Below are 23,039 nucleotides of genomic sequence, written 5' to 3' on the forward strand. Positions count from 1 at the left end.
TGTTATTAAAAAATCTGTGTAACATTTTTTTAAATGAAAAAAACTTCATATAGTTGTGTCGTGATTTAACATTTTCTAATGTTGGTTTACCATCATGGCTGATAAATTAGGAGTACTGAAGAATCAAGCTACTTCTGATATAACTATTGGTCTGGTATATGTGTGCATGATATAATGATCCAGATCATCATTTATCTTTGGAGTTAATCACGATTCAAGCGAATTTCTAGTTATTTTGTTGGCTCCATTCTGTTTTCTGTTTCCTTTTCTCACATTAATATGGTTCTTAATGAATTATTATAGCTTCGAGTTTTATTTTTCTTTCTAAAATATTCACTGACTCAGATTTAAATGCTGCTGTTTAGGATAAAGATGGAGATAGAGCTGTTCACCATGCAGCTTTTGGAGATGAAGGTGCTGTTATAGAAGTGCTGCACCGAGGCAGCGCTGATCTGAATGCACGAAACAAGCGCCGGCAGACACCACTTCATATTGCTGTCAATAAAGGTCACCTTCAAGTGGTGAAGACTTTATTGGACTTTGGCTGTCATCCCAGTCTTCAGGTAAAACCTTTAAAGGAATATATTCTGCAGGTATTGCTAGGATTCTATTAAATGGAAGTACTAGGTTTTGTGGTAAGCATTCTTTTGTTTTCAGTTCTTTTTTGTATGATCGATCATAGTAAATGATACTGAAGGTGTAGACTGTCATAAAATTGGCAGTTATTCCTTCTTAGAAAAGCCTTTTTTAAGAAAGTGTCAGTAAATCGATTTTGTTTGGGGGAGTTGGGGATGGGGACTTGTGAAAATATCGGCTCTGAGTTGATTTGATTTAACTTTATTGATCATGATAGTGAGCTTCACCATTTCATTATAGTTACTTCAGAGGTATCAAAAGTATTTTAATTGTAGCTTAATTTATCTTAGAGTCTGGGTCTAGTCATTAATCCAGTCTTGGAAGATTTTCTGATTTGGAAAAAATATATAGGGTTTTAGGATTGATTTGTAGTAGGACCTAATTTTTGAAGAGTCACCTAAGGAATGATTCTTCCCATCTGAAGTTTTGGCAACCAGGTGAATTAAATTGGATAGATCTCAGAGAAGTAATGAAGCAGAAGAACCAGAGTAATGGGACTGAGGGTTTGAGAAGAACTGAAAGAATCAGAGATTTTGTTTAGCTAGATGGTTACTACGGACTGATATTTCTGAGGTATATCCATTTTGGAACTGATGGAGTCGAGAACCGACAGCTTCTGAGTGGATGGCTGGATTGGAGGATAGGGGGAGGAATTGAGGGGAGTTAATCTGTTGAAGGAGTGGGAATTTATACCTGCTAACTTTTTTTGTCTTGGATGGGAGGCAGACTTATCTGTTGAGAGTGAGTGGGGATTGGTAGGTGTAGAAAGGGTGATTGAGAAGAATGATGAAGGTTTGGAATAGCTACTGTGGGGAACAGAAGGCAGGATAGATGAGGACCTGTAGAAGCTTATGCCAGCCATGTTAAGAGCCCATCTCAAGTTGGAGACTGTGAATTTTTAGTGCCACCAGATAGGCGGATAGAAGTTGGATTGTTGGATTGAACTTGTATTGGGATTTTTTTATGTGTGTGGATGAATATATCACCAGAGATTGGCAAACTTTTTATGTAATGGGCCGGATGATATTTTAGGCTTTCATATGATTTCTATCACAACTGTCCAACACTGCCATTGTAGCCTGAAAGCTGCTGTAGATAGTACATAAATGGATGTGTGTGGCTGTGTTCCAGTAAAACTATTTACAAAAATAGGTGGAAGACTGGATTTGGCATCTGTGGTATATGCCGTAGGATAGGCTATATATGGCTTTACTGAGAATAGTATTTATGACTATGATATGAAAAAGGTCTAAATTACCCATTTATCCAAATGACTGATAGTGAATAACAACTTATTGCTAAATCATTGATTAATGAAAAAAGTACCTTGAGAAAAAGGTAGACTGAGACGTCAGATTTTCTTTTTCATTTGTCTTCACTTTGAGTTAACTAGCCACTTTCCTACCCTTTGAAAACATTTGGATTAATGATTCTCAACTGTGACTGCACAACATAATCATCTGGGGAGCTCTGAAAAACTATTGATGCCTGGCTTTCACCCCCAGAGATTCTGGCTTAGTTGGTCTGAAGAACAGCCTGGGTATTGGGATTTTTTAAGAACTCCGCACAGATTCTAAAGTGCAGCCAAGGTTGATAACCACTGACTTTAAATTCATTACTATGGGACTCCCAAGACTGGTGTAGGTTTGGTGTGGAATTTTAGAGTATAACAATTAATGGTAGGAATGTGGTATAGCAGGCCATTGTAAGCTAATGAATTGCGGTGGGGGGCAGCTTTTCCACCTCATTAAATTTTGTTATTTGCTAAACTATATTTGAGGGTACTTCTTTGATTTTCTTTTTTATTTTCTTTGGAAAGCTACAGCATGTTTATTGTCTTTTCCATCTAGACTGAGTAGGAATTTCTTTACTATAATGAGGCTAATATTTCTTGCCTGCATTTTAAAATTTAACACACAGCATGTTTTATTAACGGGTTGTAGGATATGGCTTCTGCTTTTGTTTCTTTGTTCAGTAGTTCATTGTAAGTATTAACATTACATATAATGATTAATTGAAAAAGAACTAATGAAAGTCTGTTTAAACTTTTTTTTAAAAAAAAGGATTCTGAAGGTGATACCCCTCTTCATGATGCAATAAGTAAGAAACGTGATGATATCCTGGCAGTTCTTCTGGAAGCTGGAGCAGATGTTACCATTACAAATAATAATGGATTTAATGCTCTACACCATGCTGCACTAAGAGGAAATCCCAGGTAAAGATGTCACGTTTTACTATTTTATATGCAATTTTAAAATATTTTCCTGTTGCTGGTTCTCTTTTTCTGATACTTATGAGGAAATAATTTTGGTTTACTTTAATGTTTTAAATTGTTTTAAGGTCTGTGGACGTTATGAACTTCATTAAATAGATCAGTTTTATATGGTTTTTTTTTTGGTTAAACTAATACAAGTATTATGAAATGACTATTTAAATATATATTAAATATGGATATAAAGTATCAGGAATACTTGCTTATATTCTAAAGATTTAATTAAAATGCATTCCATTTGGAGATTTATGTTTCTTCAAGATCATTCTCAGGTGTCCTCTAGCCCCATGTTATTTATTTGCATGGTAATTATTTTTTTAAACTTGTGGCTAAATAACATTTATTAAGTTACCTGATTTCTTTTTAATAATATAATTACCTATAAACTTCTAGTATAGAGGTCCTCCAATCATTGTTATAGTAATAGGTGGTCTACTGAAAAAAGTGCTTGCTGGTTAAAGCTCGAGAAAGACTTTTGGGAAGTCATAGAATTCATAAAGGATCTGTGAAGTCTCACAGAAAAGGAAAATGGTTATTAGCTTTGCTTAACCTAGAACTTTCTATGAGTGAATTTTTTGGAACAACTTTACCTTGAGAAGCATTTTAGAAAATTCTACATTAGATGTCTTCTGTTTATAGTTGAATCAAGCCCATGTATATTGACTGAGGGAGATATTTACTTAGAAGTTTATTTTCATAATTTAATCTACCCTAAATTAAAAAAATTGAGATATAGTTGACATATAACATTATATTAGTATCAGGTGTTACAAAATAACGATTTGATATTTGTATATATTGTGAAGTGATCGCCACAGTAAGTCTAGTTAACATCCATCACCACGCATAGTTCCAATTTTTTTTTCTTGTGGTGACAACTTTTAAGACCTATTCTCTTAGCAGCTTTCAAATGTACAATGCAGTATTTTTAACTATAAACACCATGAATTCTTATTCATGATGTATATTGCATTTTTACATCATGTTTCCTTTTACATTTTTTTTTGTTCTTTTTTAGCTTCTTAGGATCACCACTAGAGGGTGAGCACAGAGAACAAAAGGATTTTATTGTGATTGGTAGCTGTAACAATTGGTGTATAATCTAGGATGAAATAAATGACAGTGTTTTAGGTTATATCTTGATTTGTTTTTTCAAATTACAAATATTTGAACACTTCATACGTTGGCACTGTAAAGGAGACACAGTAGTATTATATGTTCCCTGCCTTTCAAATAAAAGATGATAATGACAGCATTTACCACATGCCTGGCCACTAGTAGTATATATGCATTATCTCATTTCAGTCCTTTGAACAGCTTTTTGAAGCAGGTGTTAATATCCTCATTTTATAGATGAAGCATATGGGGCTTATAAAGAGATGAATTTACTTATTCAAGATCATGCAGCCGACTAGTGGAACAGTTGGAACTTGAGCAAGGTCTATTTGACTTTAGATTCACTGATCTTAGCCACTTCGTATTATTTTCTGTGTATTACGGTCTGTATGTGAGGCAAGACTGGAACACGTGGACAGTGAATGATTTAACTAAGAATGTATTAATATATCAAGCTCACTTCTTGTGCTTCATGAGCCTGTCTTTCTAACTTTATCTCCTGCTGATTAAAATCCCTCTGCCCAACTTGCCCTTCAGCTACATTATACTACTCTCTCTCCCTAAAATTGTCTGCTCTCTTCTTTCATTTATTCAGCATTTTCTTTCATTAAGATGCCCTTATCCCTTCTTTTTCTTAACCAGCTCTCTTCCAGAGCTCCTATGTATCATCACTGAAGTTATTTTCTGTTTGCTCTATACTTCCTTGTTCTGTGTTTTTGTTTTGTTGCACTTATAATCTGCTTTGTGCTGTCGCTTAGTATGTGCATTTTTATGTTTCTTTCTGTTAAAATTGTGGGCACAAATATTTATCTGTGTATCTCCTGTAATGCCTTGACTATACTGGGGACTCAATACATGTTAGCCTTAATTTGACAGTCAGGACAGTGTTAGATATCACAGGAGTATATGATCAATTAAAATATAAATTCTGTGGAGAAACGGTCAAGAGTTGAAACAAAGCAATTATTTCAAATTAGGATGGTCAAAAAGAGATTTTATTGAGGGAATTTAATTTAGGTTATAATATTTTTAAGTTATAAAGTTTAAGATAGACTGAAAATTAAAGTGTTTAGGAAGTAACTTTTAAATATTTTGAATTGTTTCACTTTATTGAGAATAGGCATAGTATATTTAATAATGTTGAGCCTATACAAGGAGGAAAAAAAATACTACTTCTGTTTCTTTAATTCTTGAGAATTCCTCTGGAAATTTATAACAGTGACTCCTCCAACCAGATAATTGGTGTCAGGTGACACAAAAAAGAAAGGAAAAAAAACTTCCATTCTACAACAAAGTGGTGCTTTAGTTAAAGGTACACACTTCTTTATTCCTGTTTCCTTAAGACATTTTATGCAGTTTTGACTGTATATTGCCCAATAAAGTGTGATTTTAATTGGACACAAAAGCATATCAGAAGATAACACAAGTTATGTATTGGTTGTAATTGTAACTTGGGTTGTTTTGAGTTCTTTTTTTCTATATCAAGTTTCATACTCTTAAAATTGGCTTTTCTATCCTGGTACTGACCAGTGATGTTTTAAGACAGAAGAAACCATTTTAACTCAGAATTAGAAAAAAAAAAGTCTTCTCATTTTACAACTGAGGAAACATGTTTGGAGGGGTGAAATATCTACATAAGTAAAAAGGTAGCAATGCTTATTAGTATTTTGTTTCTTTTTTGAGGATTAAAGTCTTTTGGTTCAGGGTCAGAAGAATTAGATACCTTCTGTTTAAGTCTGTCTATAAGATTCTCTGCAGTGTCATCATCTCCTTTTCCACCTTACCTATCAATGTTCTATTAAATAGCAGTAAAATTAAATGCTAATCATATGGAGGTAGTGACTCAACATTTCTGGAGTTTTATTTTATATAATGTTACATTTTTCTTTAATATAAAAATGTACATGCCCACACTGTGACATTCCTGTTATGGTTTCAGGTGACCTTCCCAGATACTTTCTTCCTTTGAAGGAAGTTTTGTTTTTTTAGAATTGTGTGGCATAGTCTACATTTCAATACCATTTCTTTTCTGAAGGATAAGAAATTTAATACCAAGAGACCATAAATGAATAAAATAATTTTATTTGAAAGCCTTATGTCATCCACACATTTTTCATAAAGCTGTTTATAAACATTATTTACCATTATGACTCTTCCAAGTAGAATTAACAGTAACAAATTATTTGATTTAAACCACAATCTGAGTAATTTAAATAAGTTGAAATTAGTTGATGTGATTGATATTGATAAATGAAAACGCTGGCTGTCCTGTAGTAATCAATGCATAGCTACAGCTGGTTGAAGGGGACCAAATCCATTGAAGAGGCGATTTGGTTCCATTTTACCAGCTCTAGCAAAGCATTGCAGTGCCGCTAGTTTGGGACCCAGAACAGTTAAAATGTTTTTTATTTAAAAAATTATGGTTATGTTCCTTCCACAAATGTTAAGAGATTCTCATATCAGTATTTCATCCATTGAATGTAAAACTTTATGTTTTGAAGGCACTTTTCCTACTATTTCCTACTCTAGTTGTGCAGAAATCTTTACCCTTTAACACGTCTTTAGTGCATTAAGGAGTTATCAATGTACATCTTTATTTTTAGCACTTTTGCTTAGTTCTTAAATTCAGACAGTGACCTGTTTCAAAACCCACACCATGTAAAAGAGCAAATAGATCTTGATGTGTATCAGAGTAATTTTATCTATTTATCCTTGGGCAGTAAACCAAATAAGTAAGCGAAATAGGTTAGGGAAGAGCACTGCTTAGTCATACTTTTCTACTGCCGCTGCTTTTTTAAATATTATACTTAAGGACTAACAGCAAGTTGCTGACGGGGTGGAGGAATGAGTAGCCTTAAGAAAGTACCTCTGCGTTTTGGTTTATAAATAGATGACACGTATATTCGGTGTATTGCTTAGACTTGTGTTGGAAGGAATTACCATGCATGATAGCTTATTTTTCTTTCTTTTTGCTTATGTAGTGTTACTAATCATAGGTTAATAATTTAACCCTTTTAAAGGTCTAGTTCCTTGACTGAATTCTCTGTCATTTTGGGTACAGCTTGCCTAGTTACTTCTCATTATCAGCTTAATAATACATTGACTTGTGGTTAGTAATAATCATGAATTTGAGTATTAAAACTACCATTAAAACTCAGTAGAACAAATTTTTGTTATAAGGGGATTTCAGTATTGGGAAGGGATGTCTTTTGAAAATACTTGCTTGAAATAAAAGTTTGAGCAATTTATAGTTTGCCTATAAGTGCTTTCAGTGAAATATAGAGTAAAGAAATAGTTATCTGTTTTGAACCAAACTGGGAGAAGGTCAACACTAATTCAGGCAATATTCAAACAATTCTCATATTAAGTATATTCTCCATCTGTTGGTTGATGAGTATCGTGCTGCGGGTGAAATTAATGTGACTACAATTATTTCCATCATTTATTCTAATAGAAATGAAACAGGTGTTAAATTGCGTGGACTTCAGTGCTGATGATAGTAATAAAACTGGCTTCTATTTTTACTAGTTATATGGGAGCCGTTTAGCAGATCCAGTTGCTCAAGTGTGCTTTTGGATGGCAGTTCAGTTTCATATACTGGCCATATCGGGGCAAGGAGAGGCCGTGGAAAAAAAATAGTACAGCATTTGATAATGTCAGCATCTGTTATCCCTGTCAGCGAGACAGTTGAAATGTTTGAGTTACACCAGTGTCAGCAGATGCCCAGAGTTTAATATGTACTCAGTTAAAAATGAACAGCTGATCTAAGTGATAGATGTGACATTTTAGAGTGATTGAAAATACTCTTAGGTATGTTAAGTTAAACTTGTAAGCACTAGAATCAGTGTATAATTTTACTTTTTCAAATGAATAACAACAGATGCTATCATTTTATTTTCTAGGGATTATATACTCTTAATATTGTAGCAACGAGATTCTTAGTTGCTGGAATGTTTTAAAATAATTATTAAAAACATTTATACCTATAGAATGAGGAATATAATTGTTTATTATAAAACATGGGTGTAGTAATACCCTTTGAGTAGTTTTATAGAGGAACCTCTATTTTTGAGGTATATATTGTCAGTTTTTGGTATTTAGGGCATGTATAATTAAACTTAACAAATGGAATATGCAGCTTTGCCATTCTCTTTGTAGATGATCAGAAAGAAGGGCTATTCTTGAGTGAGTTAAGCTTTGAACTGATTTTTTCTTTGAAAATGTGGAATTTTAAAATTATGAACTTTTTGTAACTTCCAATAAATATTCAGTAATTTATATGCTACCATATCTAATAGTCATGCTCTCATTCTTTATAATCTGCCGATAAAATGAAAATTATCTTTTGACAATTATCTTGTTGTCTTATTAAACAGAAAATTGGATAACCTTATAGCCATTTCTATTCAACTGTGACACAAAAAATTTATACATGTAATACATGTCTGAATACTCCAGTCAAAATAAAACTTTTAGTAAGAAATGATTAGAATATATGAATATTAGTATTTATTTTTTCAAAGTCTATTATAGTAGCTTAAAGTAGGTACTACTTATAAATTGTTGCTAAGAGCTATATCATGTATAATTTATTAGTATATAAATATAGTACAAAATAAATTTTATATAAAATACAAAAAAGTATTTTAATTATCTAACATACTATAAAGAGTAGGTCTATGATATTTATAAAAAATTGAATTATAATTGCATAGTACTAATAAAAGATGGTTATTCTTTCTGTATAAATTGGTTTCTTGACTATAGTGTTTTCATTTTATGTGCCCTCTTTGGAGAAAGCAAATTCAAGGATAATATAGATAATAAATTAATTTATTTTAAATATTTGGCAGTCTGTGACCAATGTGCCCTGTTGACTTACAGCTACTTCCCAGAATTTTGTCATTTTTTATGAATAAATCTTATGTCTTGATTCATTCTAAGTACTTACACAGCATTGCAAGTGGAGACTGGATTAGGGAGAAGGACAAGGACCAGTTTTTTTTCTTTTGAGAGCAGAATTTTACTTGAAAGATAGCCTTTTAAAATCATAACTATGTCTATAGCTTTCAAAAAGAAAACCTAAAACAGCAAAACTTGCTTCAGAAATTCCTCTAATATTATTAAATTATAAATTTATCAAAATATGAAGAAGAGCTGTTGAAATGCAAATGAAGTTGGCTTCTGTTAAATCAATCAACACTACTAATATGATATTAATTTAAATTAATGTCAAATTGTGGAGACAGAAAATAGGTCATGTGTATCCCTCATTGTTTTGTACTAGTAATACTCTTTTTTGTATTCAAATTTTAATCATGTGAAACTTAATTTAAAAAATGTAAAATGTATGCATAACTTAAAATATTTAAAAGGAATTTCATGATAATTTTAAATCTACTTCAGTAAAACTTTTTTTCTTCACAGAATATAAATCTTAGCAACATTTAGTTTCCATCTGTAAGTAGTAGGTACATTTTTCTGGTGTTAGTATTGCCAAAGGTCATCTCTTTGATATTAGGTTAATTTACCATATGAAGGTCATTCACATAGCTGCATTCTAGTTCCCTCTTGGCGGTTTATTGCCTACCAAAAATACATACTTCTTTACATTCCATAGCATTGTATGTTCATATGGGTACATAAAGAAGTATGTACTCTGAGTAGGTATTACTAAGTTGTTAGCTGTAAAAACACGAAATGTTTTATTTTCCCATTTGTTAGTAAAACATTCAGCTTACTGATGGAGAGAAATGGTAGATCATTTGCAGAGACTATCAAAGACTAAACTTTATAACAAATTTACCTGAGGCATGGCATTAGTGCCATTCATGGTTCCTTGTTTTTGGTGGACATACACTTTTAAACTTTGACCAGTTATCTGTTGAACTTTGTCCTGGTTTGGTTCTGCAAGAGATCCATAGTACCAGTGGGGATTTACAGAGTGTATTTCAGATATTGGTAAGATCAGCCTAGTGTTTCTTCATAGTCTTCAGAGGAAATTTCTTCTTGTTTTGTAGTTTGCTTCTAGATCCTACAAGTAGACAATAATTAATTTGGTGCAAATTCTTTTTACAAACTAAACGTCTTATTAAAAACTTAACAGCCAATTAGTACTTCTGATATTAACTCTAAAGTTGAAAAGACAAGGAGAAAAACCCGATCTTTTTAGGGTGTGAATGAACTGAATTTTTAAAGATGATGATTTTTTTTGTTAGTTTTTTTAAGGTCATAGATAAGAACTCATGATCATTTGAAAACGTCTTTGTTGTTCCTTTCTTTTTATTAGTTACTTACCTGAATTTTGCACTTTGGTGCTCCTTTTGGGTTAAATATAAATTTAGATAGATGAATTAATATCTAATTTTGGTGAATTGAGTTGTTTTGATTCTTTGATTTTTTTTTTAATATAAAGGATAAGTACCAGAACAGTACTGTCCAAAGTCTCACTTAAAAACAGCCGAAAGGTATTAGCCTATGAGCAGTTGAGTTTTAGCTTGATCATTGAGCATGAAAAGAAATTGTAATTGGTGAGTTGCCTTTTATTATTGTGGTATTAAAAGGTTAATTTAAAAGAAAACCATGAGAAATTTTCCTATTTGAGAAAGGAAGGGAAGAAAAGACACAGAAAGTAGAATTTCTGCAGCCTGTGATAAAAAGCTAGTGCAGCTTAGAGAGAGCAAATCAGAATGTAGCAGCAGATAGCCCAGTACTACAGCAGTTTCAGCAATGCAGAGTTAGAATTTCACCATGCACATTCTGATTTATTTTTGTGCCCAACTATTAGAGTTGGCATTAAAAAGTATTTTGTGATCTACCAAGTATCTTGGTTGACTAAACCTTGAAATAGTTAATAGTTTTTAAACGGTAGTATACTTTGGAAGCAGGATGTGTTTTACTAGGGATGCAAAACTACCATTTAATCTGAAACAATAAAAACGAACTCTTTAATAACGTAAATGACAGGAATGGATTTGTACAAGTTTGAGATCAAGGGTTACCTGTCATGATATTTAACAGCGTTCCTTTTTATTACTACATAAGCTCTCTACTTGAACTGTGAAACTGGGCTGTGCCCAGATAGAATTTAATCTAACAATAAAAACATGTATCGAGTCAGTAATAGGTAAGCATGCAGAAAGTCATAAGCATCCTTAAAAGTACAGGCCTATGGTGCTGTGTTACCTGTAAGCTTAGTGTCATGCAGCGTTAGCAGCAGGAAGAGAGATAAAGACCTAGAGAGTCACATCAGCAGCAGCCATCTCATCTTGATTGTTTCTTCACTCTATTTGCTGAATTAGCGCTTCTTTTCATGAGCCGGGTGAAGTAAGGGGGAAGAAACAGTGAACACAGAACCTCACCTTTTAAGATAAATTTGAAAAACAAATGAACAAACAAAAATAAGTCAGCCATCTTTTCCCTCTCCCTTCCCTTATGCTTAAGGGAAAAGAAAAAAAACTACAGTAAAATTGAATCAGCGTTGGCCATTTGATTTGGAATGTCGTATTACTAGTATTGCACAGTTATAAGCACCTTGTATCTGCTGGACAGAAAGTTAAGCTACGGAGGAAGGTTGCTACAACAGCCAAGAAAATGAACCTCACTTATTTCTCAGATGGAATGCTTCAGAATTGGGGAAAAAGTTGCAGAGGAGGTTAATTTTATAATCTAAAAAAGACATAAAAACCCAACAAAAACCAAAACACACCTTGCTCCCCCCAAGTAAATGTAGACATTCACCCTGTTTTCTTTGCGCACCAGAATACATTGGGGTCTTCTGACTTCTGAGGAAATATTCTGCATCTTTCTTGCTGTGAGATTTTTTTTGTTTGTTTTAGTTTCCAGGATTAAATGGTAGATCTGTATTGAAGCTACCTTGTCATATCCCGAGGTCAAGTCTGCAAGCAAGGTCAGGACTTCCACATGGTCACTACAAAGGTTAACTTATATTCTTCCCTCAGTGGCCACAGGCTGAACTGTTACAGCTTTATAGGCAGCTAAGCATTTGAAACATGCACTCCCAGGCAAACAGACTCTCTTGTGCCTCTCTCTTCCCTGACCATATTTAGTCAACCATAGCAAAAAATAGTCTCTCAGCTGTCGATTGTCGATCCAGAAGCTGAGGAAGCCTCTATCTTGCTTTCTGCCTATTGATTGTTCATCCTGCGGTCCAAACACTGCCTTGCCATTTGTCCTGCCTTTTTTTTTTTTCCCAAAGCACTGCCAAATAAAGCGGTCTCTCATGTTTCCACTTACACATCCCAGATTTTCACTGAGCTTGCGCTGAGACTAGGAAAGCCTGATGCGGCTGTCACTAAACTTAGATGCACTGCAGAGAAAAAAAGAAAGAGGAAAAATATTACCCTGGTTAGTAGCAAGACAGTCTTTAGACAGATATGGAACAAGTAAAATCCCTCTGCTGCCAAAATATGTTTCATGACCTGATTTTTTTATTGGTAAAAAATCAGGATAATGATATTTTATACAGCTAAAGGCCTGAAGGGATTTTGTAATGTTACCTTTTAGAGCTAATTGTTGCTATACACTCTTTTTAAATTTAATAAATAATATTTGAATGGCAAATTCGTAAAAATGGTAAGTAGAACCTATATATTGAGGGTGGAGAGAGATCACTAAGGAAGAAAGGAGTAATGTGTAAATGAAATCTTGGAAATGCTACTTAAAACTTTTAATTCATTGTCAATTTGAGTAAATTGTTTTGTAGTACTTAGGTGAGAAACAGTGTCTGGAATGCTTTTGAGTAATTGTGTACTTCTGTATTGAAACTATATATACTTATATAACTATTAAAATGCATTAGTTAAATTTTATTTTATGCTCAAATATGAAGTGGTTTTTTCCTCCCTTCTACATTGCCATTCCACTTTTATTTTCTGAAATAGCATGTAGGCATGATCATGACACACTTTACTGCAGACTTAAATAGTCATTAACCTATATGTAACTTTGCCACATAGTGTATGTTGCAGAGGAAAAATACTTTTGCTATAAATTTAATGGCATATTTACCATAAATTTTAATATTGAAGTTTATTTTTTAGCCAAGGAGAAAAAAATATAACATCAAATTCCACAAACCTATGGAGATACAATTTAAGATCTTACAAACCTAAGAATGCCCAAGAGAAACCAACTATACCTTGTTCTTAATTCAAATATAGTCTCTTAAGTATCGATTCAGTTAAGAATCAAGAAAAACGGTTATCAGTTTTCTGAGCTTGTTCTCCTAGAAGGGAAATTTGTCCTCGACATTCTTTTTGTCTTTAGCATTTAATAACATAGCAGTTTAATTTTTTTGGATGGCTATTTTAAAACAGTGACATAAAGAATGCTTCTGTAGATATCTGGCAGTTTTAAAGAGTCAGCTTTTCTAGATATTGAAATAATTTTAGACACATTGTGATAAGATGACACATCTCAGAGTGTTAAGATAGGTTAATTTTCGGGTTTCTAAATTACCCCATATTTGCTGACCATTTTGTAGCAGTAAAAGTACCCCCCCTCCAAGCAAACACTCATATAGTGTATGAAGGTCCAGGTACTCTTCTAAGCCCTTTAAAATTTTCATAACGATCCTATGAAATAGGATTTGTGATTCTTCTCACATTTTATAGATGAGGAAACTGAGGCACAGAAGGTAAGTAACCTGCTCAAGTCATTAGCTCTTCAGTTTGCTGGTGCCAGAATGTGAGCTCAGGTAGTTTGGCTTCAGACTGAGATCTTCACCACTGTGCCTGCTGTTGCTCTGGTTTCTGAAAATGCAAGTAGTTAGGGAATGGACTCTTGGGGACTGGAACATAAACCAAAAATGTAGCATGGTGAGCATTCTTGCTCAGAAAGATGGTTGTTCATTTGATTGTTTCTTCTTTTGTTCCATTCAGCTAAACTTTGAGCACCTAATACTGGGTGCACAAAGCGGGTATAAAGATAAGTAAACTACGCTTCCCTGCCTTACATCATAGAAGAGATCATTTTGGTTGTCTTATTTTAGGAACAATCGAGTACTCACCCATACAGCTCTCCCGTAGGCTGCATTGTCATTGCATATGTCTCTCATTTTGAGCTAAATTCTACTACATTACCAAATTCCTAGTTAATGAATTTAAGCTAAATTAATGAACCTTTTAATTACTGTCTGTCAAAAAAGAGTTTGTGGGAAGAAAATTAAAGCACACCAAAAAAAAAGAATTAAAAAACATTTGAGTCATGTCTATCACTATAAATAGATGAAAGAAAATAAAAATTACCCATACTCATTTACTAAAGTGATGATCACAGATAGCATTTTGGTATATACCCTCCTAGACTTCTTGTCTCCATCCATTTAGGCAGGGGTGTGTATTGAATAAAAATGTATTCAGACCGTTACATTCTAACATGGTTTTAGCATGCCCTACAGAACTTCTACTTGGGATTCATCAACTTTTTTATTAAGTTTCTTTATGGATTCTGGACTAACATGCTTAAACTATATTTGAGGGGTTGTTCTTTAACTCAGCAAGCATTTTTTGAACACCTAATATGTGCTGTTGTGCCGTTCTAATGTCTTTTTACATTAAGTAATACTAATATGTAAGGCCTCCTCAGTTTAGCTACTGTGGTTTATTTGGAAAAATGTTGCCCATCTCTGAAGAAAGATTGCAAAGCATGGCAGGTCCTAAAAATGGACCCAGCGCCATTTGACTGTTACATACCATGCAGACAGCTGCTTGTCCCCTCTGCTTCTTAGAACTCATTTGTTCATCATTCAGCAAACGTTTGAGTATTACCATGTGCCAGGGATTATGCTAGGCACCACTATTAGTTGTTCCGGAACTTAATGCTTCTTTGGCAGTATTCACAAATGCCTGCCTAACTGGTAGTAAGATCTTATCCTTAAATTATCCATGTCCTTAACCTTTGGAAAACAACCAGACTGAGAAATAAAGAAGAGTGTTTGAACGTTAGAGAAAGTATCTTCAAATCTCATACTGTGCTCCACAAGTGAGAGTCTATTGGCTTAGTATAATTATTGATTTATTGAGCTGTAACACCCTTATCCCGGCAACTCTATGGGCCTCAGTTCTTGCAACCTAACAACAGAATCCTCCTAATTAACTAAGGTTCTGTGGGGAACAGCTGACCTTTGGTTATATTGTGGGTTCCTCAGATTGTCTACCCCATGAGAAGAAAGGAGACAGACCCCTCAGAGCTGCTCTGGACATGAGGGTGAGGGGACCAGGGGCTATTCTGTTTTTTTCTTAACTCATCTTGCAGGCTAGGCCCAAAGATTGGCTTTTTTCTTGAGGCATCATATTATTTGTTTGTGTTTGTTTGCTTTTTGTGGGGGGAAGATCAGGAATGAACATTAATTAGCAGCTTTCTAATTAAGATGAGAGGGTTATAGGTCTCTGTTAAAATTAATCTACCTCAAATCTCCAGTGTAGAAGAATTCTAAATAATTTATGTGGATATTCCACCTTCAAGGAAGTGGAGCATAACTTTCCACTCAAGTTTAGGCTGCGCATAGTGACTTCTTTCCAAAGAGTATGTGGTATATTTTAGTGTTCTATAGTATAGAAAAGGGGAAAAAGAGTAATTCTGTGATGGAGAAACCTCACAAACACTACCTCAGCCAGATGATCAAGGTTAACATCGACAGTGATAAGTCATGTTTATAGCGTGTACCCTTGATGTGACGTGATGAAGAGGCACTACCTTTGAGACCTTCTTCTTCAAAACTCATAACCCCAGTGTAATCATGGGAAAACACCAGACAAATTCCAACTGAGGGACAGTCTACAAAATAACTGATTAGTACTCCTCAACATTGTCAACATCATCAAAAACAAGGAAAGTCTAAGAAACTGTCACAGCCAAGGGGAGCCTAAGGAGCCATGACAACTAAATGTAATGTGGTATTCTGGGGCAGAAAAAGAACATGAAATAAAACTAAGGAAGTTGGAATGAAGTAGTTAATAGCAGTCAGTGCTGGTTCATTAATTAACAAATGTACCATACTAATGTACAATATTAACAGTAGAGGTGAGGAACTCTCTGCAGTATCTTCACAATTCTCTGTAACTCTACAGTGGTTCTGAAATAAAAAGTTTATTTAAAAACAGCAAAAACAAAAATTTACCCACTCCTGACTAGTTGACCATTGACTTTTACATTAATTTTGATTTGGGGCTATCTGCAATATTTTATCACAACTTAAACCATTTAATCAGGAGTTGATTTTGTTATAATTCAGTTATCAACAAAATAGTAAGTTTAGTCTCATATTCTTTTAAAAGTATCTTAGAACAAAAAGTATATATCAGAATAAATTTTATCGAGACCAATCATATCTTAAAAAGATTTAGTTATTTCAAAGGAAGCCTTTTTTTTTTTTTTTTTTTTTTTTTTACGCGGGCCTCTCACTGTTGTGGCCTCTCCCGTTGCGGAGCACAAGCTCCGGACGCGCAGGCTCAGCGGCCATGGCTCACGGGCCCAGCCGCTCCGCGGCATGGGGGATCTTCCTGAACCGGGGCACAAACCCAGGTCCCCTGCATCAGCAGGCGGACTCTCAGCCACTGCGCCACCAGGGAAGCCCTAAAGGAAGCCTTTTTAATTTGAGTGCTGATAATGTTGAATTTGTGAAAATTGTGAAATGATTAGATTTGTGTGGAAGGGGTATAGAGGATAGATTTGGAAGGGGGCTGTTACAGATGTTCAGAGGAAAGGTAATGAAAGCCTATATAAAGAATATTGGGGCCCCTGGGAAAGAATAGTTTAGTTTTAAAAGGGAAAACCAAGAGAACAAATTGAACACAGGAGTAAGAAGGGAGGAAAGGGTCTAGAATGATTCCCAAGTTTCTGACTTGGGTGGCTGGTTAAATGGTGGTAAGAATAACCAAAATCAAGAATACAGGAGGAATTCTTGGGAAGGAGAAAAGGGAAATTTGTACTGTGTACTTTATAGGTCTATAATCTTAGAACTGTAATAAAATAACACTATTATATTGAAGAATTTTAGACTCTACTAAAACATTTACCTACATTATATCATTTAATTCTTACAGCAATCTTATGGTATTTTACAGAGGTTTCTATGGAAGTGTTGGTATTTGTTCAGTTAGAGATATGAGATAGAGCTGTTATGGGTGTGAGTGTTTAGTTGAGGCTTCACAGGGCCCGAGTATGGACCTTGGCTTTATTGGTCCATAGAGATGACTAACACTAATTAACACTAATAAAGAATGCCAAATTACTGTTTACAGAAAGAAATATTGCTAAGTGGATTGTAGTACTTACACCATCTGATCAGTAGATTTTTTTCCCCTGCAGTGGGGAGAAAGAAATCTACTATGAAAAGCTAAGTTAAAATTGGAGATTGATTGGTGAGCAAGACAACTGGTTAGATGATCGTAATTGACAGTACCATCAACCTGTGATGACTTTGCATATGACGGTGGACTGAAAACTGATAGCATTCTCCTGATTCTACTGGAGGGTAAATTAGAATACTGGGATTGCTCATCAGGGAGCTTTTTCTATAGATAACGCTGGTGACACGCTGACAAATTATTTTTCTCATTCTTTCTCTAGGCTTTGTACGAACCATTTCTTCACTCTCTTTTTAACCAATCATTATTTTCCAGAAAGAGACATAATTTTCATCTTTTTAATAATAATTCCATCCTGGTGATTTGTCTATCTATCTATCTACTTATCTATCTATCTATCATCCTAATTCGACTACTGGATCTCCTATTATAAAAATCTCTTTTTCTTTAGTTATCCATTTGTTTTATTTACTTTATTAACTATTGTCTGCTGTATTCACCTCATTTGCCAATATAACACTGTTACTATGGGAAATCAAAAATTACCATTTCTCTTTAAAATATGTTGCTAATATTATAATAATTTAATCAGTTTAAAATAAAGCATTTGGATTAATTCAAATTTCTTTCAATTTTTATTTTTAATGATATATTTCTTAATATTTCAGGATTGTGAGGAAAAAATATTTTAATATGGTTATTCTATAGTATAATATACAATATTTACGTCAGTGAGACTAATTAACAGAATAGATTTATTCTGAAATAAAAACTTTCTCCTTGAAAATGTTGAATTTTGCATTTTAATATTAGGATTTGATATACTTTGTAGAATGTGATCTAGAAGGGACTAGGGTTGTTTTTGTCACTGCCAGCAGTAGCCTGGTACTGCCTTTCCCTTGTTCTGACAGTTCAGTTATATATACTGTACTAAGAGAGGAAAAAGCAAAAAGACACAAAGTAATAAGAGTGCAGGGAGGCAATGGGCTTTCAAGAATACATACATATCTATTTATTTTTATTTTTGTTTATTTTTATTTAATTTTTTTTGGCTGTGCTGTGCAGCTTGTGGGATCTTAGTTCCCCGACCAGGTATCGAACCTGGGCCCCGGCAGTGAAAGTGCCAAGTCCTAACCACTGGACCGCCAGGGAATTCCCTCTATTTCTTTTTAAATGCCTCAGTAACTTTCTGAACCATTGGCTCTTTTTTCTGAGGGACCTCAGGTTTTCTACCTTGTTGACTTAATGAATGCAAGAAGGAAGAACAAGTAAGTGAAAGCTATTAATATCCTGTTACCACCATTTCTCTCAACACAGTTATAGTACCATTTTTCTTTTCTTTGTATCAATAACATGTGTTTGGGACTTCCCTGATGATCCAATGGTAAAGAATCCACCTTAGGGCTTCCCTGGTAGCGCAGTGGTTGAGAGTCCGCCTGCCGATGCAGGGGACACGGGTTCGTGCCCCAGTCCGGGAAGATCCCATATGCCGCGGAGCAGCTATGCCCGTGAGCCATGGCTGCTGAGCCTGTGAGTCCGGAGCCTGTGCTCTGCAACAGGAGAGGCCACAAAAGTGAGAGGCCCGCGTACCGCAAAAAAAAAAAAAAAAAATCCACCTTACGATGCAGGGGATGTGGATTTGATCCCTGGTCAGGGAACTAAGATCCCACATGCCACAGGGCAACTAAGCCCGCATGCCACAACTACTGAGCTCACGCGCCTCAACTAGAGAGCCCGCGTGCCGCCAACTACAGAGCCCACACGCTCTGGAGCCCATGTGCCACAACTACAGAGCCTGCCTGCCACAACTAGAGGGAGAAAACCCGCGGGCCACAACTAGAGAGAGAAAAACCCACGCGCCACAACTAGAGAAGAGAAAACCGCACGCCACAACTAGAGGGACGCCCACACATCACAACGGAAGATCCCACGTACCTCAACGAAGATCCAGCGTGCCTCAACTAAGACCTGACAGAGCCAAAAATAAATAAAATAATTTAAAAAATGGATTTATCTTATATATTTTTAACATCTTTATTGGAGTATAATTGCTTCACATTGTTCTGTTAGTTACTGCTGTATAACAAAGTGAATCAGCTATACATATACATATATCCCCATATCCCCTCCCTCTTGCATCTCCCTCCTACCCTCCCTATCCCATCACTCTAGGTAGTCACAAAGCACCGAGCTGATCTCCCTGTGCTGTGCAGCTACTTCTCACTAGCTATCTGTTTTACATTTGGTAGTGTATATATGTCAGTGCCACTCTCTCATTTTGTCTCAGCTTACCCTTCCCCCTTCCTGTGTCCTCAAGTCCATTCTCTACGTCTGTGTCTTTATTCCTGTCCCGCCCCTAGGTTCTTCAGAACCATTTTTTAAAATTTTAGATTCCATGTATATCTGTTAGCATATGGTATTTGGTTTTGTCTTTCTGACTTAACGTCACTCTATGACAGACTCTAGGTCCATCCACCTCACTACAAATAACTCAATTTCGTTTCTTTTTATGGCAGAGTAATATTCCATTGTATATATGTGCCACATCTTCTTTATCCATTGATCTTTTGATGGACACTTAGGTTGATTCCATATCCTAGCTATTGTAAATAATGCTGCAATGAACATTGTTGTGCATGACTTTTTATTTATTTTTAAACGTCTTTATTGGAGTATAATTGCTTTACAATGGTGTGTTAGTTTCTGCTTTATAACAAAGAGAATCAGTTATACATATACATGTATCCCCATATCTCCTCCCTCTTGCGTCTCCCTCCCACCCTCCCTATCCCACCCCTCTAGGTGGTCACAAAGCACTGAGCTGATCTCCCTCTGCTATGCGGCTGCTTCTCACTAGCTATCTGTTTTACATTTGGTAGTATATATTAGTCGATGCCACTTTCTCACTTTATCCCACCTTACCCTTCCCCCTCCCCATGTCCTCAAGTCCATTCTCTACATCTGCATCTTTATTTCTGTCCTGCCCCGAGGTTCTTCATAACCTTTTTTTTAGATTCCATATGTATGTGTTAGCATACAGTATTTGTTTTTCTCTTTCTGACTTTCTTCACTCTGTACGACAAGCCCTAGGTTCATCCACCTCACTATGAATAACTCAGTTTCGTTTCTTTTTATGGCTGAGTAATATTCCATTGTATATATGTGCCATTGTATATATGTGCCGCATCTTCTTTATCCATTCATCTGTTGATGGACACTTAGGTTGCTTCCATGTCCTGGCTATTGTAAATAGAGCTGCAACGAACATTGTGCTTCATGAAACTTTCTGAATTATGCTTTTCTCAGGGTATATGCCCAGTAGTGGGATTGCTGGATCGTATGGTAGTTCTATTTTTAGTTTTTTAAGGAACCTCCATACTGTTCTCCATAGTGGCTGTGTCAGTTTACATTCCCATCAACAGTGCAAGATGGTTCCCTTTTCTCCACACCCTCTCCAGCATTTATTATTTGTAGATTTTTTGATGATGGCCATTCTGACTTGTGTGGGGTGATACTTCACTGTAGTTTTGATTTGCATTTCTCTAATGATTAGTGATATTGAGCATCTTTTCATGTGTTTGTTGGCAATCTGTATATCTTCTTTGGAGAAATGTCTATTTAGGTCTTCTGCCCATTTTTGGATTGGGTTTGGTTTTTTGATATTGAGCTGCATGAGCTGCTTGTAAATTTTGGAGATTAATCCTTTGTCAGTTGCTTCATTTGCTAATATTTTCTCCCATTCTGAGGGTTGTCTTTTCATCCTGTCTGTGGTTTCCTTTGCTGTGCAAAAGCTTTTAAGTTTCATTAGGTCCCATATGTTTACTTTTGTTTTTATTTCCATTTCTCTAGGAGGAGGGTCAAAAAGGATCTTGCTGTGATTTATGCCATAGAGTGTTCTGCCTATGTTTTCCTCTAAGACTTTTATAGTGTCTGGCCTTACATTTAGGTTTTTAATCCATTTTGTGTTTATTTTTGTGTATGGTGTTAGGGAGTGTTCTAATTTCATTCTTTTACATGTAGCTGTCCAGTTTTCCCTGCACCACTTATTGAAGCGGCTGTCTTTTCTCCATTGCATATTCTTGCCTTCTTTATCAAAGATAAGATGACCATATGTGTTTGGGTTTATCTCTGGGCTTTCTATCCTGTTCTGGTGATCTATATTTCTGTTTTTGTGCCAGTACCATACTGTCTTGATTACTGTAACTTTGTAGTATAGTCTGAAGTCAAGGGAGCCTTATTTCTCCAGCTCCGTTTTTCTTTCTCAAGATTACTTTGGCTATTCGGGGTCTTTTGTATTTTCATACAGATTGTGAAATTTTTTGTTTTAGTTCTATGAAAAATGCCATTGGTAGTTTGTTAGGGATTGCATTGAATCTGTAGATTGCTTTGGGTAGTATAGTCATTTTCACAATGTTGATTCTTCCAGTCAGGAACATGGTATATCTCTCCATCTGTTGCTATCATCTTTAATTTGTTTCATCAGTGTCTTATAGTTTTCTGAATACAGGTTTTTTACCTCCTTAGGTAGGTTTATTCCTAGGTATTTTATTCTTTTTGTTGCAGTAGTAAATGGGAGTGTTTCCTTAATTGCTCTTTCAGATTTGTCATCATTAGTGTACAGGAATGCAAGAGATTTCTGTGCATTAATTTTGTATCCTGCTACTATACCAAATTCATTGATTAGCTCTAGTATTTTTCCGGTAGCATCTTAGGATTCTGTGTGTGTAGTATCATGTCATCTGCAAACAGTGACAGTTTTACTTCTTTTCCAATTTGGATTCCTTTTATTTCTTTTTCGTCTCTGATTGCTGTGGCTAAAACTTCCAAAACTATGTTGAATAATAGTGGTGAGAGTGGGCAACCTTGTCTTGTTCCTGATCTTGGTGGAAATGGTTTCAGTTTTTCACCATTGAGAACGATGTTGGCTGTGGGTTTGACATATATGGCCTTTATTATGTTCAGGTAAGTTCCCTCTATGCCTGCTTTCTGGAGAGTTTTTATAATAAATGGGTTTTGAATTTTGTTGAAAGCTTTTTCTGCGTCTGTTGAGATGATCACATGGTTTTTACCCTTCAGTTTGTTAATATGGTGTATCACATTGATTTATTTGCATGTATTGAAGAATCTTTGCATTCCTGGGATTAACCTCACTTGATCATGGTGTATGATCCTTTTAATGTGCTGTTGGATTCTAGTTTTTTTTTTTTTTTTTTTTTTTTGTGGTACGCGGGCCTCTCACTGTTGTGGCCTCTCCCATTGCGGAGCACAGGCTCCGGACGCGCAGGCTCAGCGGCCATGGCTCACGGGCCCAGCCGCTCCGCGGCATGTGCGATCTTCCCGGACTGGGGCACGAACCCATGTCCCCTGCATCCTCAGGCGGACTCTCAACCACTGCGCCACCAGGGAAGCCCGGATTCTAGTATTTTGTTGCGGATTTTTGCATCTATGTTCATCAGTGATATTGGCCTGTAGTTTTCTTTTTTCGTAACATCTTTGGTTTTGGTATCAGGGTGATGATGGTCTTGTAGAATGAGTTTGGGAGTGTTCCTCCCTCTGCTATATTTTGGAAGAGTTTGAGAAGGATGAATGTTAGCTCTTCTCTGAATGTTTCATAGAATTCGCCTGTGAAGCCATCTGGTCCTGAGCTTTTGTTTGTTGGACGATTTTAATCACAGTCTCAATTT

The 23,039-nt window shown here is 35.4% G+C and overlaps 1 protein-coding gene across 2 annotated transcripts in view; it reads left to right on the forward strand.

Moving 5' to 3' along the window:
• MIB1 (MIB E3 ubiquitin protein ligase 1) overlaps positions 1-23,039 on the forward strand; it is a 116,598-nt gene that overhangs the window by 61,505 nt on the left and 32,054 nt on the right. For both annotated transcript variants that reach the window (XR_012325347.1, XM_033837613.2), the window contains exons 11-12: positions 366-563; positions 2,700-2,851. Coding sequence is in view for 1 of the 2 variants with exons in the window: in XM_033837613.2 (XP_033693504.1) it covers positions 366-563; positions 2,700-2,851 (350 nt within the window). In the remaining variant the exon portion in view is untranslated. The remainder of the gene's footprint in view (positions 1-365; positions 564-2,699; positions 2,852-23,039) is intronic.

Source organism: Tursiops truncatus, chromosome 13 (genome assembly GCF_011762595.2).
Source record: "Tursiops truncatus isolate mTurTru1 chromosome 13, mTurTru1.mat.Y, whole genome shotgun sequence".
Taxonomy (NCBI): Eukaryota; Metazoa; Chordata; class Mammalia; order Artiodactyla; family Delphinidae; genus Tursiops; species Tursiops truncatus.